This window comes from Limulus polyphemus, unplaced genomic scaffold, assembly GCF_000517525.1.
Source record: "Limulus polyphemus unplaced genomic scaffold, Limulus_polyphemus-2.1.2 Scaffold2137, whole genome shotgun sequence".
In the NCBI taxonomy this organism is placed as follows: Eukaryota; Metazoa; Arthropoda; class Merostomata; order Xiphosura; family Limulidae; genus Limulus; species Limulus polyphemus.
This window is the reverse complement of record NW_013667747.1, coordinates 60,312-77,921: the sequence shown is the minus strand read 5'-3', so window position 1 is coordinate 77,921 and position 17,610 is coordinate 60,312. Positions and strand designations below refer to the sequence as shown.

The window sequence follows — 17,610 nt, the reverse complement described above, 5'->3', positions numbered from 1 at the left end:
TTTCATTACAAAAATAAAATTAGTGGGTCAAATTGTTTGAAGTTTGACAAAAATTTTCCCAAAATTATGTAGTTTCAGAAAAAATAAAATATTTAATTTTTACTATTTCCAATTAAAAATTCGTTATTTCATTTAGTTATTTGCACTCAGACTCTGAACAGTTCACCTGCAAGGTGATTTTCATATGAAGTATAAAAATTATATTTTTAATCTAACAGTTTTTCACATTTCATTTGCATAATCTCTAGAACCTCATAAATGAATATCAAAAGTTATTTTAAGGTAAATGTTTATATTATATTTTCCATTTTCCTCTACTATATCACTAACTATCTATTATCATCAACATACAGTACAATTAAATGTTTAAAATTAACAAATGGAGATACGTACATACCTTTCAACTCTTCGTAGAAAGCCACTAGAATAGTCATATTTTTCTAATATGCTTAATTTCAAATCTTTATCTTTTCACTTAGATTTTTAATTTTCCTTTCAAATTCTTCTTTTATCATTTATGCCAATACATCAACTGATGCCTGCAAGGCTTTATGAAGTGATTTCGGCAGACTTCCCGCAGAGACGGGTTGTGTAAACAAGATGGTGCTTATACACGCAATCTTATTTATAACTCTTCCCAATCCAGACACTATGTTAAACTTATAAAAATCATTAAACCATTAAAATATGATTTTTAAACATAATTAACTAAAATATAAAAGACCTAAATACAATTTAACTCTCTTGCTAACTACAGCATATTTAGATAAGAAACAACTGTAAGTGCTAATACTACTTCCATATGAAAACAATATCAAAATAACCATTGGTGGAGTACAGTGTGAGTACACTTGTGTCATCTAAGTACATGTATGTTGTAGATTTCAGGGCAGAGTATAGAAGGTAGGCATCGCACATGTGAAGGGTTGGAAAATTTATGTTTCACAAACATATCACATGTCAATTAGGTCAACCACACATGCTTAGCATGTAGATACTGGTGTACATTGCAAACTTATGTGGCTAGGAGTGAACTGATGGTAAAGCCGAGATTTTTCATAGTGTGTGGATCACCCAACACCAGAAATGAAGTTTAAGTATTTTTTTGAAATGCTTCCTTTGAAACAAAGGAATTAAACCTAGATAATATAGAAATTCAAATTATTACATGCATCATAATGTTAATTTCATTGACATATACTGATAGTAAAGTGGTTTAATTAAATTTTGAATGTAACATAGTACCATATGCCAGGCACCACAGGGTTAAATTGAATTTAGGTTTTACTTTTATATTTTAGTTAATTATTTATTATTTGTGTTTTAGAATGCATATTCGGAAAGGTTTAAATATTTTTTTATAATTTTAACTTGTTGTTGCCTGGATTGTAAAAGCTTATAAACTCAGTGTATGTATAAGCACCAATTTGTTTTTCCAATGAGTCTGTGCACAGTCTGCTGAAATAACTTCATAAAGCTCTGCTCACATCAGTTGATGTATCATCATAAATAGGAAAAGATGAAGAATTTGAAAGGAAAATTAAAAATAGATTATAAGTGAAAAGATAAAGATGTGAAATTATGCATATGACAAGGAAAAGAAGTTTGAAACTATTCTACAAAGAATTGAAAGATATGTACATATTTCTATTTGTTAATTTGAAACATTTCATTGCACTGTATGTTGAGTGTAAGAGATAATGTTTTTGATATAGTAGAAAAATGGAAAATAAAATATAAACATTTACCTTAAACACTTTTGATATTCATTTATGAGGTTTTAGAGATTATGAAAATGAAATGTGAAAAATTTAATGATTTTATTACTTCATATAAAAATCACCTTACAGGTGAACTATTCAGAGTGCAAGTGCAAATAACTACATTAAATAATGAATTTATTACAAATAGTAGAAAAAATCAAAATTAAATATTATATTTTTCTCAAACTACATACTTTTACAAATGTTCTTGTCAAATTTCAAATAATTTCACACACTACTTTTATTTTTGGAGCAAAATATAACAATAAGGATGTTAGGTGCAATGAATCATACCACGCAACTGACAAAGGGTTAAAGGAGACTTATAGACATTATAAATGTCCATTGTTCTTTATGAACATCAGTCATTCAAATGTCTTGTCAGCGATCAGGTTCGAGAGTTTTGCCTTCAATGGGGACAGAGGATGCTGGAACACTCAGGTAGCATTTGGCTAGTAGAGATATGGTAGGAGTTTTTCTCATGGATCTTCCAATAATTTAGAGGGTTCCTCTCTTCAGGAATGCAAGGATTATTGAGGTAGGTGTTGGTTTCTGTATCCTCTGAAGACGAAGTGTCTGGTTTCATGGAGGAAGCAAAGAAAACAAAAAGCTTAATTCTTTTGCAAAATGGGGATTGTTTGTTGAAGAAACTTTCTTGAATTGGATTCATAGACCATAGGTTTAGTAAAACACTAGTCAAGTTTAAATCTCGGATCTAATACCACAGCTAAGCAGAAAACACTTCATTGCTCAAATCCAGACAAGCAGAAAGCCTTGATCATGTTGGATGCATTCTCAGATATCACATATGACACCTTGTTGTTGATGTTAAAGAGATCTATTATTTCTTAATATTGAGTTGCAATGCTATCAGATGTGTGATGCCCCTCGAAATGCTGACATGCTAGCATGACTGTTTGCATTTTCCAGTCAAGTATAAAATGACCAGTGACTCAAAGAAAGCTGCACAATTGTCTGCTATTCCAGATATCCACAGTGACATGATGTTGTGTACAAGTTGCAGTAGAGAGATGAAATTTTGTTGGACATCATTAAACGTGCTCTCAATCAACAATGTGAGCAGATGCTTGCAACTGGGAAGAATATACAGAGAATCCATGGCTGCCATTAGATCTAGGGGTAAACTAAATTTCTCATGGGTGTTAAACTGTTTTTTATTTTTTTATTATAAACTATATTCTATATTATATAACTGATATACACTTTTGTATTTCTAGCACAATCATGAGGCAGAGCTAGAGAAGTCTACATCTGGCTCTGGTACTTTTGCTGAGGTGCAGGAACCTACAATACCGGCATACTGGTGAAAATCAACTAAATATAAGTCTACACATTTTCGTCATAAACAAATCACTAACAGACATGTCAATTTTATTGTTAGTACTCTGCAACCCTTCTCAGTAGTGGAGTGAAAAGATTTTTAATTATATTGTATAATTTACATAAAATATAGTTCATATTAACAAAAATAATAAAAAGGCTTACCTTCAGATATGTCAATAAGTTAGAAGTGGTATTTTCTGAAGTAGAAATAGTCCACTCACAATATTTACACTTTGTCTTGATGTGACCAGATTTAGCAGTAGGAAGTATGAAGTGTTCATGTACCATTGAAGGCAGTTTAGTAGCCATCTCAAATTCTCTCAAGTGACTTTACTAGATTAATACAATAACTTTTAAGTTGGTTGAAGAGTAATGACCTGATTTAACGTACTGCAGATGTAATAATGACAGTCTAGAAATTAGATGAGTACAAAAGTTTACATTTACTCTTACAATATTAAGTATTCACTAAACATTCACATTAAGTATTCAGTGAATATAAATACTATGCCATTTTAATAAAATAAAAATACTTTAATTTTCCCTACAAGTACAATTACTCCCAAAGCTTTTTTGAGTGCAATCGAATACAAATACCAAATACGAATGCCCCAAATTTGGATTTTAAAGGCATTTAATGGTCTTGATGTGCAAACACACATCCAAACATTTCCTCAACTTCATCAATGTAACTTAAAATTTTTCATTTATATGTACAATTTTGTAAACATTAAATTAATGTAAGCTTCATTAATTAATACAGCATGTTTATGATATTATTAGGGTAAATCTTATTTAAACTAAAAACAATAAGCAATAACATGCATGTAGATTATTAAAAATGTCTTTAAACATCATTCCAGACAAAAATCTACATACAAGTTGACTGAGTAATAACTGCTCTAGAACAGATAAAAATACAACAAATTTAATTGAAGGTTAAAATATAATACTCAAATATAAAAAAAAATTATAAACCAGATTTAAGTGCCTTCCTAGTTTGTTTTCACTATGAAATATGAGCATTAATTACACATAATATAAATTCCAATCACATACTGTTAAAAGTAACAATGTTATACAACATTCACCTTAACAGAAATTAAAATCTAACTAATATAAAATCTCACCATTTTCAACAATAAAACGGCAGAGCCTGTTGACCACAAATGGTACTGAACCCTGAGGAGAATTCTTTTCCACTAAAGCTTCCAGAGGAACTCCAAAAGTTTTTGCTGGACAAGAAGTCGATTTTCTTCTGGACAGAGGAGAACTAAGAAGTTTCCGCAACCGATCCATACGGCTTTCACTGCTAGCTTCATGATTTTGCTGGTCAAAAATTGCATAAACAACAGTATCTATGATAAATAGTCAGTTAATCTGCTGGTAACAACAACAAAATTTCAAAAGATGTAAAACTACTGTTAATAATAGTTAAAGTGTTAATAAGGATTCAATACAAACTGTTACAAAATAACAGCTAACATATTTCAGTGAGTTATATGTACAAAAATATGAAACCCTAACTAAAGCACTTTCAAATGAGGAACTTTCTTCATTACAGGTTTCCATGTTTTAATTTTTTGAGAATCTCAAGCATGATAAGTTGATCATAGTTTGAAATGCAGTGGTTCCATTAGTTGATTGTTTAGGTTTGGTTTCATTTTTTGAAATAAGATGGCTTCTTTTTCCTTAAGAGTTCATTCATCTTTTGCTTGATCTATTATTTTAAAGTGTGCAATATTTGGCTTTTTCCTACAGTTTTTTTAGATCACTGTAAATTATGGAGTTGTTGGAAGGGCTGTTTCATGCAACATAAACATTTTCCTTACCTGCAAAAGGTATTTTGGATAGATAGATACCTCTATCAACCACTAAGAGCTACTACCTCGAGCACATCTGCTGTAGAATTTCTTATGCATGCCACAAGCCTTGAACATATTCCTATCCCTACACATGTCTACATGTATTGTGCCAGCCTATGATGTAATCATCATAATGTTGCAGCCCTCAATCAGTAGGAGAATGACACAACCTCCATGTGCAATAATCCTCATGAGCACTAGCATGTGATCATAATCTCGTTCTTGAGAGGCAAAAAATACATTGGAAATGAAGAGAAAGGGTAGGAGATGGTGCAGAGAGATAAGAATTTGTCTGAAATACATTTTCAGGTAAAACAAATGTTAACTTCAGAAATATTATTTACCTCTCTGCACCACTAAGTGATAGAATCCTATCCTACATTGAAGATGAAAGGGACAGCACAGACCAATTACAAAGATAAAGTTCCTTTCTGAAATAGTGAAAGAAAGGGAAAGCTCATAGAATCAACTTCCAAGAGACCAGGGGTCACTAAGTGAAGCAGCACCCAGTAGAAGACTGCAACCTTCTCAAGCTGAGAACAATAGAAGAGTGGGCATAGAGAAAGAGATTGCACCAATCCAGGCTCAGAGGATTGACAGCCAGAGAAAATGAGTCTGAGATTAGTGACCAAAAGAGGGGAAGCATGGAATGAAGGGAGAATCACACAAGCATCGATCAGTGGGACCTCAAATGGGAAGAAATCCACTGAAAAACTTGAGGGTGCAAGGACACCACTCTATCAAATGAATCCTGTCCAGTTGAGACAAATGATTCCCACCATATCTAAAACTCCTGGAATGTGACATGTCGCAAGGTGAAAACAATGATCATAGGCCCAGTAAACGAATTCTAGAGTGAGAAAGCACAGTTCCCTAGAGAGGGTGCCTCCAGGTAGTTGATGTAAGAAATGGCCATAAAGTTGTCCAAGTGAATTTAACTCAAGATGACATGACAACAGTGACCAAAGAAACTGGTATGTTCAATATGCCTCAATCATCTCACAAAAGATAATGTGCAGAGAATGCTCCTCTGGAGACCAAACCCTAGAGTGGATTCCAAGGAGCCCAGAATAGCCCAAAAGATCAGGTCTGTAAGAAAATGGGCAAGACAAATATCAAGAATATAAGAGAAGGGGTTGTGGACACCCAAAAGGAAAGCAACCAGACTGAGGAGATCACAAAAACATGAGAACCAAGTCAAAACCATAACAGCTAGAGGAAGAAACAAAAGCCAAAGTGGCAAACAAAGACAAACAGGAGTCTCAATCAAAACCACTGGGGTTGTGATGAAGAACTTCAGTGAGGATGTGAAGAGCAAAGATAAAGCTATGAAGTAAGGTAAAGATAGATGAAGATAACTAGAAAGAAAATGACAAGGAAGGAGAAAGAGAAGTGTCCAAAGCAGAAAGAAAAGACACAAGAGATTGGGGTTCATGAAATATAAGAGTCATGACCTGAGGCTGTAACAAAGGAAACAAAAAAGATAAATAGGACAAGAAAGATGAGAAACAATGTAGAGTTGGGAAAGAGGGAAGCTCACAAATGAAAAACAACCAAACAGTCATTATTATATACAGGTAAAAGAGAAAGAACATCACATATCTTATTTATGACCATAGAAAACAGAGAAAACTGTTCCTCATCAGGTAGAGAAGAACCAGAAGTAAATTCTATAAATGAAAAAGATGGTCAAAATTGTCCACGACACAAGACAGGTACCATAAAAGGGAATGAAATATAATGATGAGAGACCTGAACTAGAGAAGCAGGCAGAAAGGGACCAACCACCTGATGCTGTTACAACATGGTTTTTCATAGTTTCATAAGACTGAAGCAATTGAAGTTATCCATGGCATCAAAAGTACAACATCACAGAGAGAAATTCGAGACCAGTCACATACAGGTGTGTGCTATACTAAGTAAACTAAAGGGATAACTACTGAATGTTAGTTCCAAAAACAAATAAAGTGCTTCCATACACTGTTGAGTGAGATAAAGAAAATGCCTGAAAACGAATGTCTGGGCATCAGTATATTTATGTTTTTAATTGTTTTGTTTTTTATTTGGCATATGTAGTTAAAAATAGCATAAAGTAGAAATATGGTGGCTATAGAAGTTGCAATCAGGTGGATGGAACAAAAGTGTGACAAGGACAAAAGTAATTTAGCACTAAATAAAGAGAGGCAGTAGATCAAAGTGACTAAAAATTCAAAAACCACAGCAATAAAACATGTCTGAACACAGGCAGTGCCAAAGAATAAATGAGCCTATGATTATGTGCTAGTGCTCACAGGGATTACTGCACACAGAGGTTGTGTCACCCTTCTACTAATAGAGGACTACAGCATTATTATCTTTAAGGCGTGGGAGTTTGTGGCATGAGCAGGAAATTCCACAGCAGTTGTGTATGAGGAATAGCTCTTAGAGATGTAGAGAGATAAGTAGCATTTCTGAAATCACCAATGCATGAATCTTAAACTATGATCAACGTGTCATGTCTAAGATGGCAAAAAATGGAAGCTTTGAAATTTATGTCAAACAATTAGATAACTACGTCAATTTTCTTCATCAGGGACAAACTGAGAGAAAGTTATGAAATTTAAAAAACAGGGCTATATTAAAATAGTATAAACAGCTTCATATCTAAAATGAATTTGACATAAAAAAAGAAAATTCAAGTATATGGATCAAACAACTAAAAACTAGTGTTAAATTACACTGAGTGATCTAAAATGTGTTTAAGTAAAGGTATTTTACAACAGTAAGTCCTATTCAGTAGTTGCAAACAACAAATGTAAAGATTGATATTTTATAAATTTTAAAGCTATGATCTTTTCTTCCACATGAAATTACTAGTATTTTTATAACTAACCATTGGAAACGAAACAATAATCATTAGATACATAAATTATTATTTTTCATAAACTCGGTTAAAAAATTAATATTCAAAATTACAATAACTGCAACTAGATATACAAAATTTTGATCACTTAGATAATAATACTCAGAATCAATACTGATTTAACAAAATACAGAATTCATTCTATAAATGTAATTCTACTGAGATATTTCATATAAAAAGAACTTGAAAAAATATGAAGAAAATAAACAATTAAAATTGAGCATTTTTTCTAATACACAGAATAAGATCTAAAATATTCATCCAATTATCTGTTGTATATGTGAATAAAAAATATGTGGTAAATTGTCTGAATTGAAACACACCATACAGTATCACTCTCATATATGAACAGATTTTCAAAGTACAGAGGAACATTATGATGTAATTTACACAACCTAAAAATTACTGCAAGCTTTCTGGACATGTAGCAGAATATGCATGAAAAAAAAAGAAGCCAAAAGATAACAGAAAGTAGGGAACAGCAGCATGCAAACTGACAGACTGTTGAAGGTTAGCCAAAAGGTGATACAAAAATAGAATCTGTACCTTTAAAAATAACTTGGATAAACATAAATAAAATATAACAGCTTCACATAAACCTTTTTTCAACTAAATAAAAAATGCTAGAACAAGTCTGAAAAAAAAAAGGTATACATGTACTTATTCACTTATCTTTGCTCTTTGTCTTTAGATAATATAATACAATGAGAAACACAAAACTTAAAAAAATATTCTGGTAAAGTTGTTATTTAATTTATTTAAGAAGTTTTTTTTTTCCTAAAACAAATTGAGCAACCTGCTGGACAAGGCATGAAAGACAAAGTCTGTAGATACTAAAACCAACTCTTCTTGAAGCACTTTAAAGAATATTCAAAATAAGACATGAAAGCATTGGTAATGCATGTTGATGGTATCTCAAGCATGTTCAAACAGATTTTCTCTTCCTTATTTTTATTTATGTGTTAACTTAAAATTCTAATTATACACCAAAATTCTAATCCATAATTTCGAAAAATAAAATTAATTTGGGAAACAATTTATAAAAACAAGAAGCTTACATTAAATTTGTAAATGAAGGTTAATATATATATATATATATATAAAAGTAATTTCAATTTTCTTAAAACTATATGCATATTTAACCATGTGCTTGAAATTTAAATTTTAAACAGAAAACACTTAGCTCTTAATAAAATCTTCTCTTAAAAGTAGGTTTAAGTAAATAGTTTTTATGAAACAACTAATTTGCTTTCAGTTTCTTCTCACAATGATCAACATACATAGGTATGTACCTACAAGTTTTAGCCATGTAGTTCTATGGTGATGCGTGTATTCAATAATTATTTTTACAACAATAACTATATTTATTCAGAAAGTAAGATTCCATAATAAGATTTACCTGGTTTGGTGTATTCATGTTTACAATGTCTGCACTAACACAGATAACAGGTCTTCGCATGCTTTCACAAAATAGGACCTCTTCAGTCCCTTCGATATGACATTAATGTGGAGCCCTATTTGGGAATAACTTAATATCAAAGCTTTCATTAACAGAAATCCTTTTTTGCTTTCATATAACACAGCAAAACATATTTCTACTTGCATTTAATTGATATCTACAAAATTTTAAGACCAGCATACTTCATTTAACTTTTAGTCTTCTTAGTAAACAAAGTATCAAAGAGACCACTTGTTTACCATACATTACAGTATATGCTGCACTTTAAAGATATTAAAATGACTTAACTTGATGACAGGTTATTCAGTTACCTGAAAATATCCGAGAACATAAAAACAGTACAAGAACTTAATGAATAAATGTCCTCAATAAAACAGGTAATTCATAAGCAATATAAAAACTAAATGTGTTAGTTACTGATGTTTCTATTAAGTTCTTAAAAATCATACACAATTTAGTTTTATTCAAAGCAAATATAAAAAGTGTCAAGTGTGAAATTTTTTAAATTGAAAAATTACTTACTGTAACTACTACAATCCTATCATAAAACAAAATATATCTTCAAAATGTTTCAATTCTTTTATTATTTAGATAAACAAAATTTCATGATAGTATGTATTTTGAAATTATTTACATAATACAATATAATTGCCCGAGCTTAGGTTAAATGATGGCTGTTAATTGTTAAGAAAATTGCATACTCTCAGAAATGTTAATTTGCTACTAGAGTTCTTTTATTATTTTATTTCAGAACACAAATAAGTGTTAAAACTTCAACAGACTAACTTACTGTTGGGTAAAATATAAAATTTCAAACGCTAATGGTACTTGAATAATCATCTAACAGAGATGTGTAATGCCACTACATACACAACTGTACACCAACAACGATCACAATCTCTTTAATCTAACTCTAAACTGAGTTATTCACTTATAATAAATACAATAAAAAGTATACTTTTAGAAATGCATACATGTATCTGTAAAATAACACAGTATAATGAGGAAAGTAATGTATAGAATTAAAATAACTGTTGAAGATCATTAAAGCAGAAAGTTGTATGGTATTGCATATACCAAAATCACCTTTATTCAATAAATCATCCATACAGAAAGTTACTGTAATACATATGTGCAAAAGTTTGATATTCTGAACACATCAAAGTTTAAAACACACACTTCAGCACCATAGAACCAATTCACAATTTTTGCCCCAATGCTTAATTTCTTCTACCAATCCTCTATCATTTTCTTCAATGCACTTTTGTAAAAATACAAGAAAAGTGGATTATGTTTTATGGTGATCTTATTTGAGAGGCTACACTCCTGCCACTTTGTTCTAGGAAGTAACTGTAAAATGCTATAAATCAAAACAACTTTACTACCTGATTTGACTAAATAAACCTATCCACAAGCTTTAGCTTTGTTAAGTTTCTTCAGCTTAGAACAGGATTAATGAAGGCATGGAAAGAACAAAGTAAAACATAAAAATACTTATATTAAATATAATCGGGATTAAAACATTTAGCTACATTTTTTGTGATATGAATGATGGAGAGTAAACATTTGTTTTTTATCTTTTGCTAATGTAAGATGATTAACACAGATGAGCATAATAAACTTTGCCACACCAGTCATCCCTAGAGATTGCTCCTAGACCTGCTAGAAGCATTTGGCAGTATCTCGACTCATAGTCACTTGTGTCAAATGATTTACAATTTCCAAAGAGAACTCTGCTACAGTAGTAATTTTGAGATACAAATTTAGTATTAAACTAAGTTGACAAGTGACTGTGGGGAGAGAAGTGTTACAGATGATGGTTGCTATATGCTCTACAATACCACAACATATGCCATTAAAATGTAAAAGGGACAGGGGGAGTGATCAATCCTCCACCAATAAAGAAAATAGGGGGAGGGGGCATATCTACTCCATCCCCATGTAAATTACATGAAAAGAAGCTAAGCACATAATCATGCAACAAGACTCAGTTTTCAATAAAGAATGGTTTAGTTTTTGAATATTGTGCAAAGCTATATGAGGGCAGTTAATCAACACCACCTAACTAAGTTTTTTTGGTGGTAATGTGTCACTGTTGACAAAACCTTAAGATCTCAGATTCACAGTCTGACATGCTAACTACTGGGCTTGGCTCAGTTCTGAATAGAGTAATCCATTTAAAGTTCACATCAATTAATAAATCTATGTAGATCTTACCATTCATATGAATACTGAACTCTTAGTAAAACAATGCTATATTTTTAGATGTTGTTTAATAAAACAGTTACATCCACTCTTCCATCACTACAAATTAAGTGTCCTATATCATTTTTAAAATGTAAATATCGTATGCCACCATTAAAGATATAAATTTAAAAACAAATATTCTTAACTATTAATGACAAAAGTACTATAACTATTTTTTCCCTATATCCCCATAATTTAAACCTGTGAAGAAATGACATTATGCTACACATTCTGACCAGAAGCTGAGAAACTAGTCAATGATGTACTCTGGCATTTTTCAAAATCTTACAAATTTTATTAGTTTCTCTTGAAAAGCCTGACTACTGTTTGAACACAGCAATTAAATTATGAAACTACAGTTTTCCAAATTACTTTTGCTGCTTGAGTAAGATTAGTCTACAGAAGCTAAACAAAAATAATTTGATTGCAAGAAGATATCTAAACATATACACATACACATATCCACATGTTTACACTCCACATGGAATAATCTCAGTGCATTTAAATATGCTCTGTCAAACATACAATCACAAGATTTAACAACGTCTCACAAAAATGTAATTTCTATAATAGAAACTTCCAAATTATTTTATTTGCTTTGCAATCCAAATGTTATAACTCTCAAATACAAATGCAAAAACTGTATATAAAATGCATGTACAATCATTTGAAGCTAATACAATTGATTCAAACTTCTATACAAGTAAATATTTCTACTAGATAACCTTAGTAAGTGGCTTATAGCTGGATATTATGTCTTTACTTCTAGTATATAGATGTTCATAGGCAACCCACAACCACAGAACTTCAAAGCTCATCACTATATCAATCTCCGAGGGTAGTAATCTCAAGATTAACAGAATAATAAAGTTAATCGAGGGGCACAGCATCAACAGTGCATGGGAGTAAAAGTGCACCAAGAATTTTTAAAAATGTTAGCATATTGCTGTTTCCCTAGTTGACTTCCTTCAATTACTAGTCATGTATGTATTCTTTGGAATTGCCATTGATTAAGGTAGTAGTCTAGCAATGGAGAAATTTTTATCAGCCCTAAATGTTTTTTACCTAAAGCAGTGACTAGGTAAACAACCATTTTAAAGTAAAAGGAAGGAAGAAATTTAGTTTTATATTTTATCTCATGTGAAAAAGTAAAGTTTCTTCATGTATGACTTTTAAAGTTATATAGTCATGACAATACATGTTGTAACAACTGCTGCTATTTATCAGTAATTTGCAATTCAGGGCGTATAATTGACATGATTATATATTTGTTTAAGATTGTTTTCAGGATGGGGAAAAGCAAGTTATTTTTGGAATTAGAAAAGCTTTTTCTTTTGTTTTGATAATGAAATTTCCTTGAACAATGGTAAAAGTATCAGTTTCAACTGAACATATTTTAAACTTATCTTCCCCCCCCCCCTCACACACACACACTCATTTTTTCACATCATGGGTACAGCTAATTTTCTGGGACACCACCAATTTACAATTCCACCCTACGTCCTTGAGTTGAAATATGTTTGGCAAATGTTATTCAAAGAGTGTATGATTTTTTTATTGTTAAGATATTCCACTTGATCTTAAAACATTGTACAACTTACTGAATCTCATAGATTTCCTTTTTTTATTTTGCAGTTTGTAGATGATTACAATTAACATTCAATCAAATTGAGAAGGTAAGATAACTCAAGGTTAAAATTAAGAATATTTTAGTGTCTCACCCTCAAGGTACACTATGTATATATTTAATAACTTGTCATCAACTTTCAGACAAGAATATTGCATAACTGGTGGATGAAGATATTGCTGGCAAAGTTGTAAACTCAACTTTCTTACAGTCTGTGTCTATAAATATGATAGAACTGCAGGTGTTTTATAACTTGTACATTTGATGAAGGTTACCCATTTTACCAGACATGCAGCCATTAAGATTAAAGACAAAAAAACAGTATCATCAAGAACAAAGGTATCTTTACTGATTTAAATGAATAAGAAAAGTTACAAAATTTATCACAATATGAGTAACTAACAAAAGTTTGAAAGTTTTTTTTAATTTAACTGCTTAATTAAAAAACTATCAAATTTTCGATAGTTACTGATATTGTGATAATTTTGTAACCTTATTCATGTGTTAAACAAAAAGACTAAACAAAAAACTCAAAAGCTTTTAACAGAAAGTGAAAATAACTATCAATGATTCAACTTTTCACCATCATTAATATAACAAATATCATTACTGATATTTTGTTTTCTTGCAAACAACATCCAAAATAGCAGATTATAATAGTAAAAGCATTAATGGTGTAAACTTCTTAACAACTTAACATATTTCAATTTTCAAATTAGAACTTACTGAAATAGTTCAAGTTTCTTATCAATGAAAAAATACGTTTTACATTATATACTCAGACATAAATACTTCAAATTATTAAACTTTAAAACTCTAGTGAAAAAATTTAATAGCAAAACACAGGTGATTCAATAGTAAATTGACAAGTGCATTTCTTTAAACCTGCATAAAGCATCAATTGTCAATACAACAGCCAAGTGTAAGAAACTTCATTTCTTAGTAACAACACCTATTTGCATATATTCCACCTAGCACGGGAATTTAAAAATAAACTAAACACCAAAAAGAAATCCCTCTTCACATTAGAAAAACTTAGCCATTGATCAATCAACTGTTCCACACTGTTTCTTTGATTCCTTTTATACTTCTAAAAGCTGAACTTTAAAGATTTAAGCACTGAATTAATAATTTAGTGTGTGTATGTGAATAAAAATGAAGTAAGGTGGATACATGAATAAAAAGACTGAAAATTAAACTTTTTCCTGGGATGTTTACAATTTTGAATGCTTTCACAACCATGTTAAGGAACCAGATCTTTTCACCATTGTGTACAACGTCTTAACAAAGATTGTTTACCTTAGAAATGTAGATCCTTACTTGGAAAAGTTGTCTTGCATATAAATAATATTCTTTTGAAGTAGTTGAACAACCTTTCATGAATAACTGTTTACTAAGTTGAACAAAGAGTGTAGTGTAGATCTTAAAATCTCATACCCTCCTGATAAAAGAGTATACTAATGATATAGGTTTGTTTATTTTTAGCTCAGTCAAACAAACAGGGTATCCTTTACAAAGCAAACTTCCAAGAAACTTTCAACATAACAAACAAGTTTTTGAGATATTAAAGAGCTGAATGTAATGATGCACACAAATTTTAATACCAGCCTTACTGATGTTTTCAGAGCTTATCATGCTAGCCATTAATTTTTATTATGCCAAGAATTATCTTTTTCTTTATATTTATTATTGATTTCTTAGAGAGTACAGCATTTTTACAAACAATAGGAAATAAATTATTCCAAACATTCTCTGTGTTTCACCTTGTATCTAATAGTTTAAATATGTAAACCTTGGAAATACTTTTAAGCCATGTATTTTTTTCTTTCTTTTAATATGTTTGAATCACTCACACCTGTTCAGTTGTAAAAGGAAGATGATTGATGTTTAAAGTTCTACAAGTAGTTCAGAAAGGATAGACCATTTATGAGAAGTATCTGTTCACAGATTTAGGAAACTTTAATACTCTTTTTGTCAGAGAAATTGAGGACAGCACTGCCCTATTGGCTAGTGTACTGTGGGGTCTAGGATTGCCTGTACCTTGCCATTGTTTCCAATGGCAAGACAATTTACCCAATGGTTCAGTCTACCCAGCTGTAAAGTGCATATCAACTGATGGCTGGGGATTAACTTTCAATGGACTGGCATCCTGTCCAAGGGGAAGGGAGCGAGGTGTGTATCATCATTCCCATTGTTTTGCTTTTTCATATTAGAGAATACAGATGTTTTCAAATGATAATGAGAAATGTTATGTTTTTTTGATAGTTATATTTTATTACAATCTTATTTTTTAAGATCAATCATCTTTTAATTGTAATTATCAATATCTTTAAATAGATATGAAACATCACAAGTTCACAACATAAACATAATATAAACTAATTCCTTGTTCTCTGATCTGAAGATTTACATAAAGAGGGACTCCACATTGTAGTGACTCATCCAACACTGTTTTTTAAACAATATTTGTTAGCAATAAAAACTGTGAAAAGAAAAACTGACAATATTGTAAAATAGTATGTAACTAAATGAGTATGTTACTTACTTTGAATAATCTTTTATATGTCCTTTTCAATTTTCTTGTAAAACCATAAATCTAGTCCTTATTGCCCTCAAACCCCTTTCAACCCATCCCCCAAGAAGAGAATATGGGAGTTTCCAATAACAAAAAAAAAATCAGAAAAGATCATTTTTACTGGCTATTTTCATATGTATATAACAGCAACTTTCAAGTGAATTTGTTTATTCAATTCTGAAGCCCTTTCAAAATTTCCTTCCCCCCCCCCCCCCACATATGAAATCCCCCAATGACTTAATTTTTTTTTTTAGTATTCTATGGGGGAGGGAGATCAAGAGCCCATGTAGACACTTTCCAGTCTGATTAAAAACTGTGGAGAGAATTCAAAAATCAAGTAAACAGGTATAATTGAGGGTTACTATATAGATACTACACACAGGAAATTTATATACTGTGACAAGATACATTTACTTAAAAGCGATATGAAAACAGTAAAATGCTATTCTACTACTATGTCATATCAGTAGAAATAGCAGTACTTACATAAATATTTGCAATTATAATCCTTTTCTAACAGTTGAAAAAATTATATTTATAAATATTTATTTATAAATCAATCAACATTCATTCACACCACACCTTACTAGAAATTTCTTAATTGTACATCATTACACAGAACAACCTATAAATTTAGTATACCAGTTATTATTCCTAACATGTGGCTTTACTTACAGAACATATTAAAATTCCTCATAGCTTACCTTTCAGACGATCAAGTGTTCCACAAATGAAGAAATAAAGAAACTAACAGAGTGTAGCTAGCAGTCTCAGCTCTTAATATTTATACATAAATCATCAACTTGATGTACAGAAATTGTTAAAAGTTTTAGCAGAAGTAATAAGATGTATGCATCATATACCAAATCCTACTGACTGCAAGATTCAGCTTGAGTAAAGATAAACTCAAGATTTGTGTCTGCAGTAACCAGATCAATTTCTGTATTAATGAACATCTTATGAGACTTTTATGGCTGTTTCAGGGATCTGCAAGAGACAAGCTTCAGTGAAAGCATTCGATTTGGACAGTAACGAGTTTGCCGCTTATCAACACTCAGACGGAGAGATGCATCTGTTGAAACAATAATTGTTCTTTTCTGTTCAAGCTTCTCCAAACACTTCTGTAAGATAAAAGAAAAACAGTAATGACTAGGTACAAATTAACAAAGTTATGATTCTGTTACTTAAGATATATACTGTAGATAAAACTATTATACTTTATGACTTAATTAATAGAACTTGCATGCAAACATATTTCAATTTAGAAAGATTGAGAAAAAGTTCAATGGAAATTGACTGGAAAAAGGGAGAATAAACTGGAAATATATATGGCTTAATGATTTCTTAATTCTGCACAGAGATGAAACATCACAATACAAAATATAATACTTCTTTTTTGCTCTTTATTCTTATTTCTAAAATTTTAAACCAGTACAAATTGAAAAAAAAAGTAGTGTTGGCATTTTACTGGAAAAGTAAGTCAAATATTTTATTTCTATTTTTATCTTAACAGCATATATCAAATTTTACTTAACGTAAATTACATGAAAATAAGAACGAGTCTATGGTACATTTCCAGCATACCAACAACAAGAAAACCTGTGCTGCATATTACCAGCTATAATACCAAAACTAAATAACTATCTCTGTTATTCATGCCATTATTATGAATTTATATTGCAAGTGTAAATAAATAATAGATGTAGTTTGCATAAAATTGAAGGATACACAACACAGTATGGGTCTCAGTGGATGAATTATATATATACACTGAGTGGTCACAAGTAAATAGACACCATCTTTTCAGAAAAAAATGAAATTTTTCAGT

At 30.8% G+C, this 17,610-nt stretch overlaps 1 protein-coding gene across 1 annotated transcript in view; it reads right to left on the bottom strand.

Moving 5' to 3' along the window:
* LOC106466056 (protein FAM13A-like) overlaps positions 1–17,610 on the bottom strand; it is a 96,807-nt gene that overhangs the window by 71,406 nt on the left and 7,791 nt on the right. The window contains 3 exon segments of the mRNA XM_022394012.1: positions 4,238–4,436; positions 9,274–9,388; positions 16,487–16,903. Of these exon segments, the coding sequence (XP_022249720.1) occupies positions 4,238–4,436; positions 9,274–9,333 (259 nt within the window). The 5' untranslated portion in view covers positions 9,334–9,388; positions 16,487–16,903.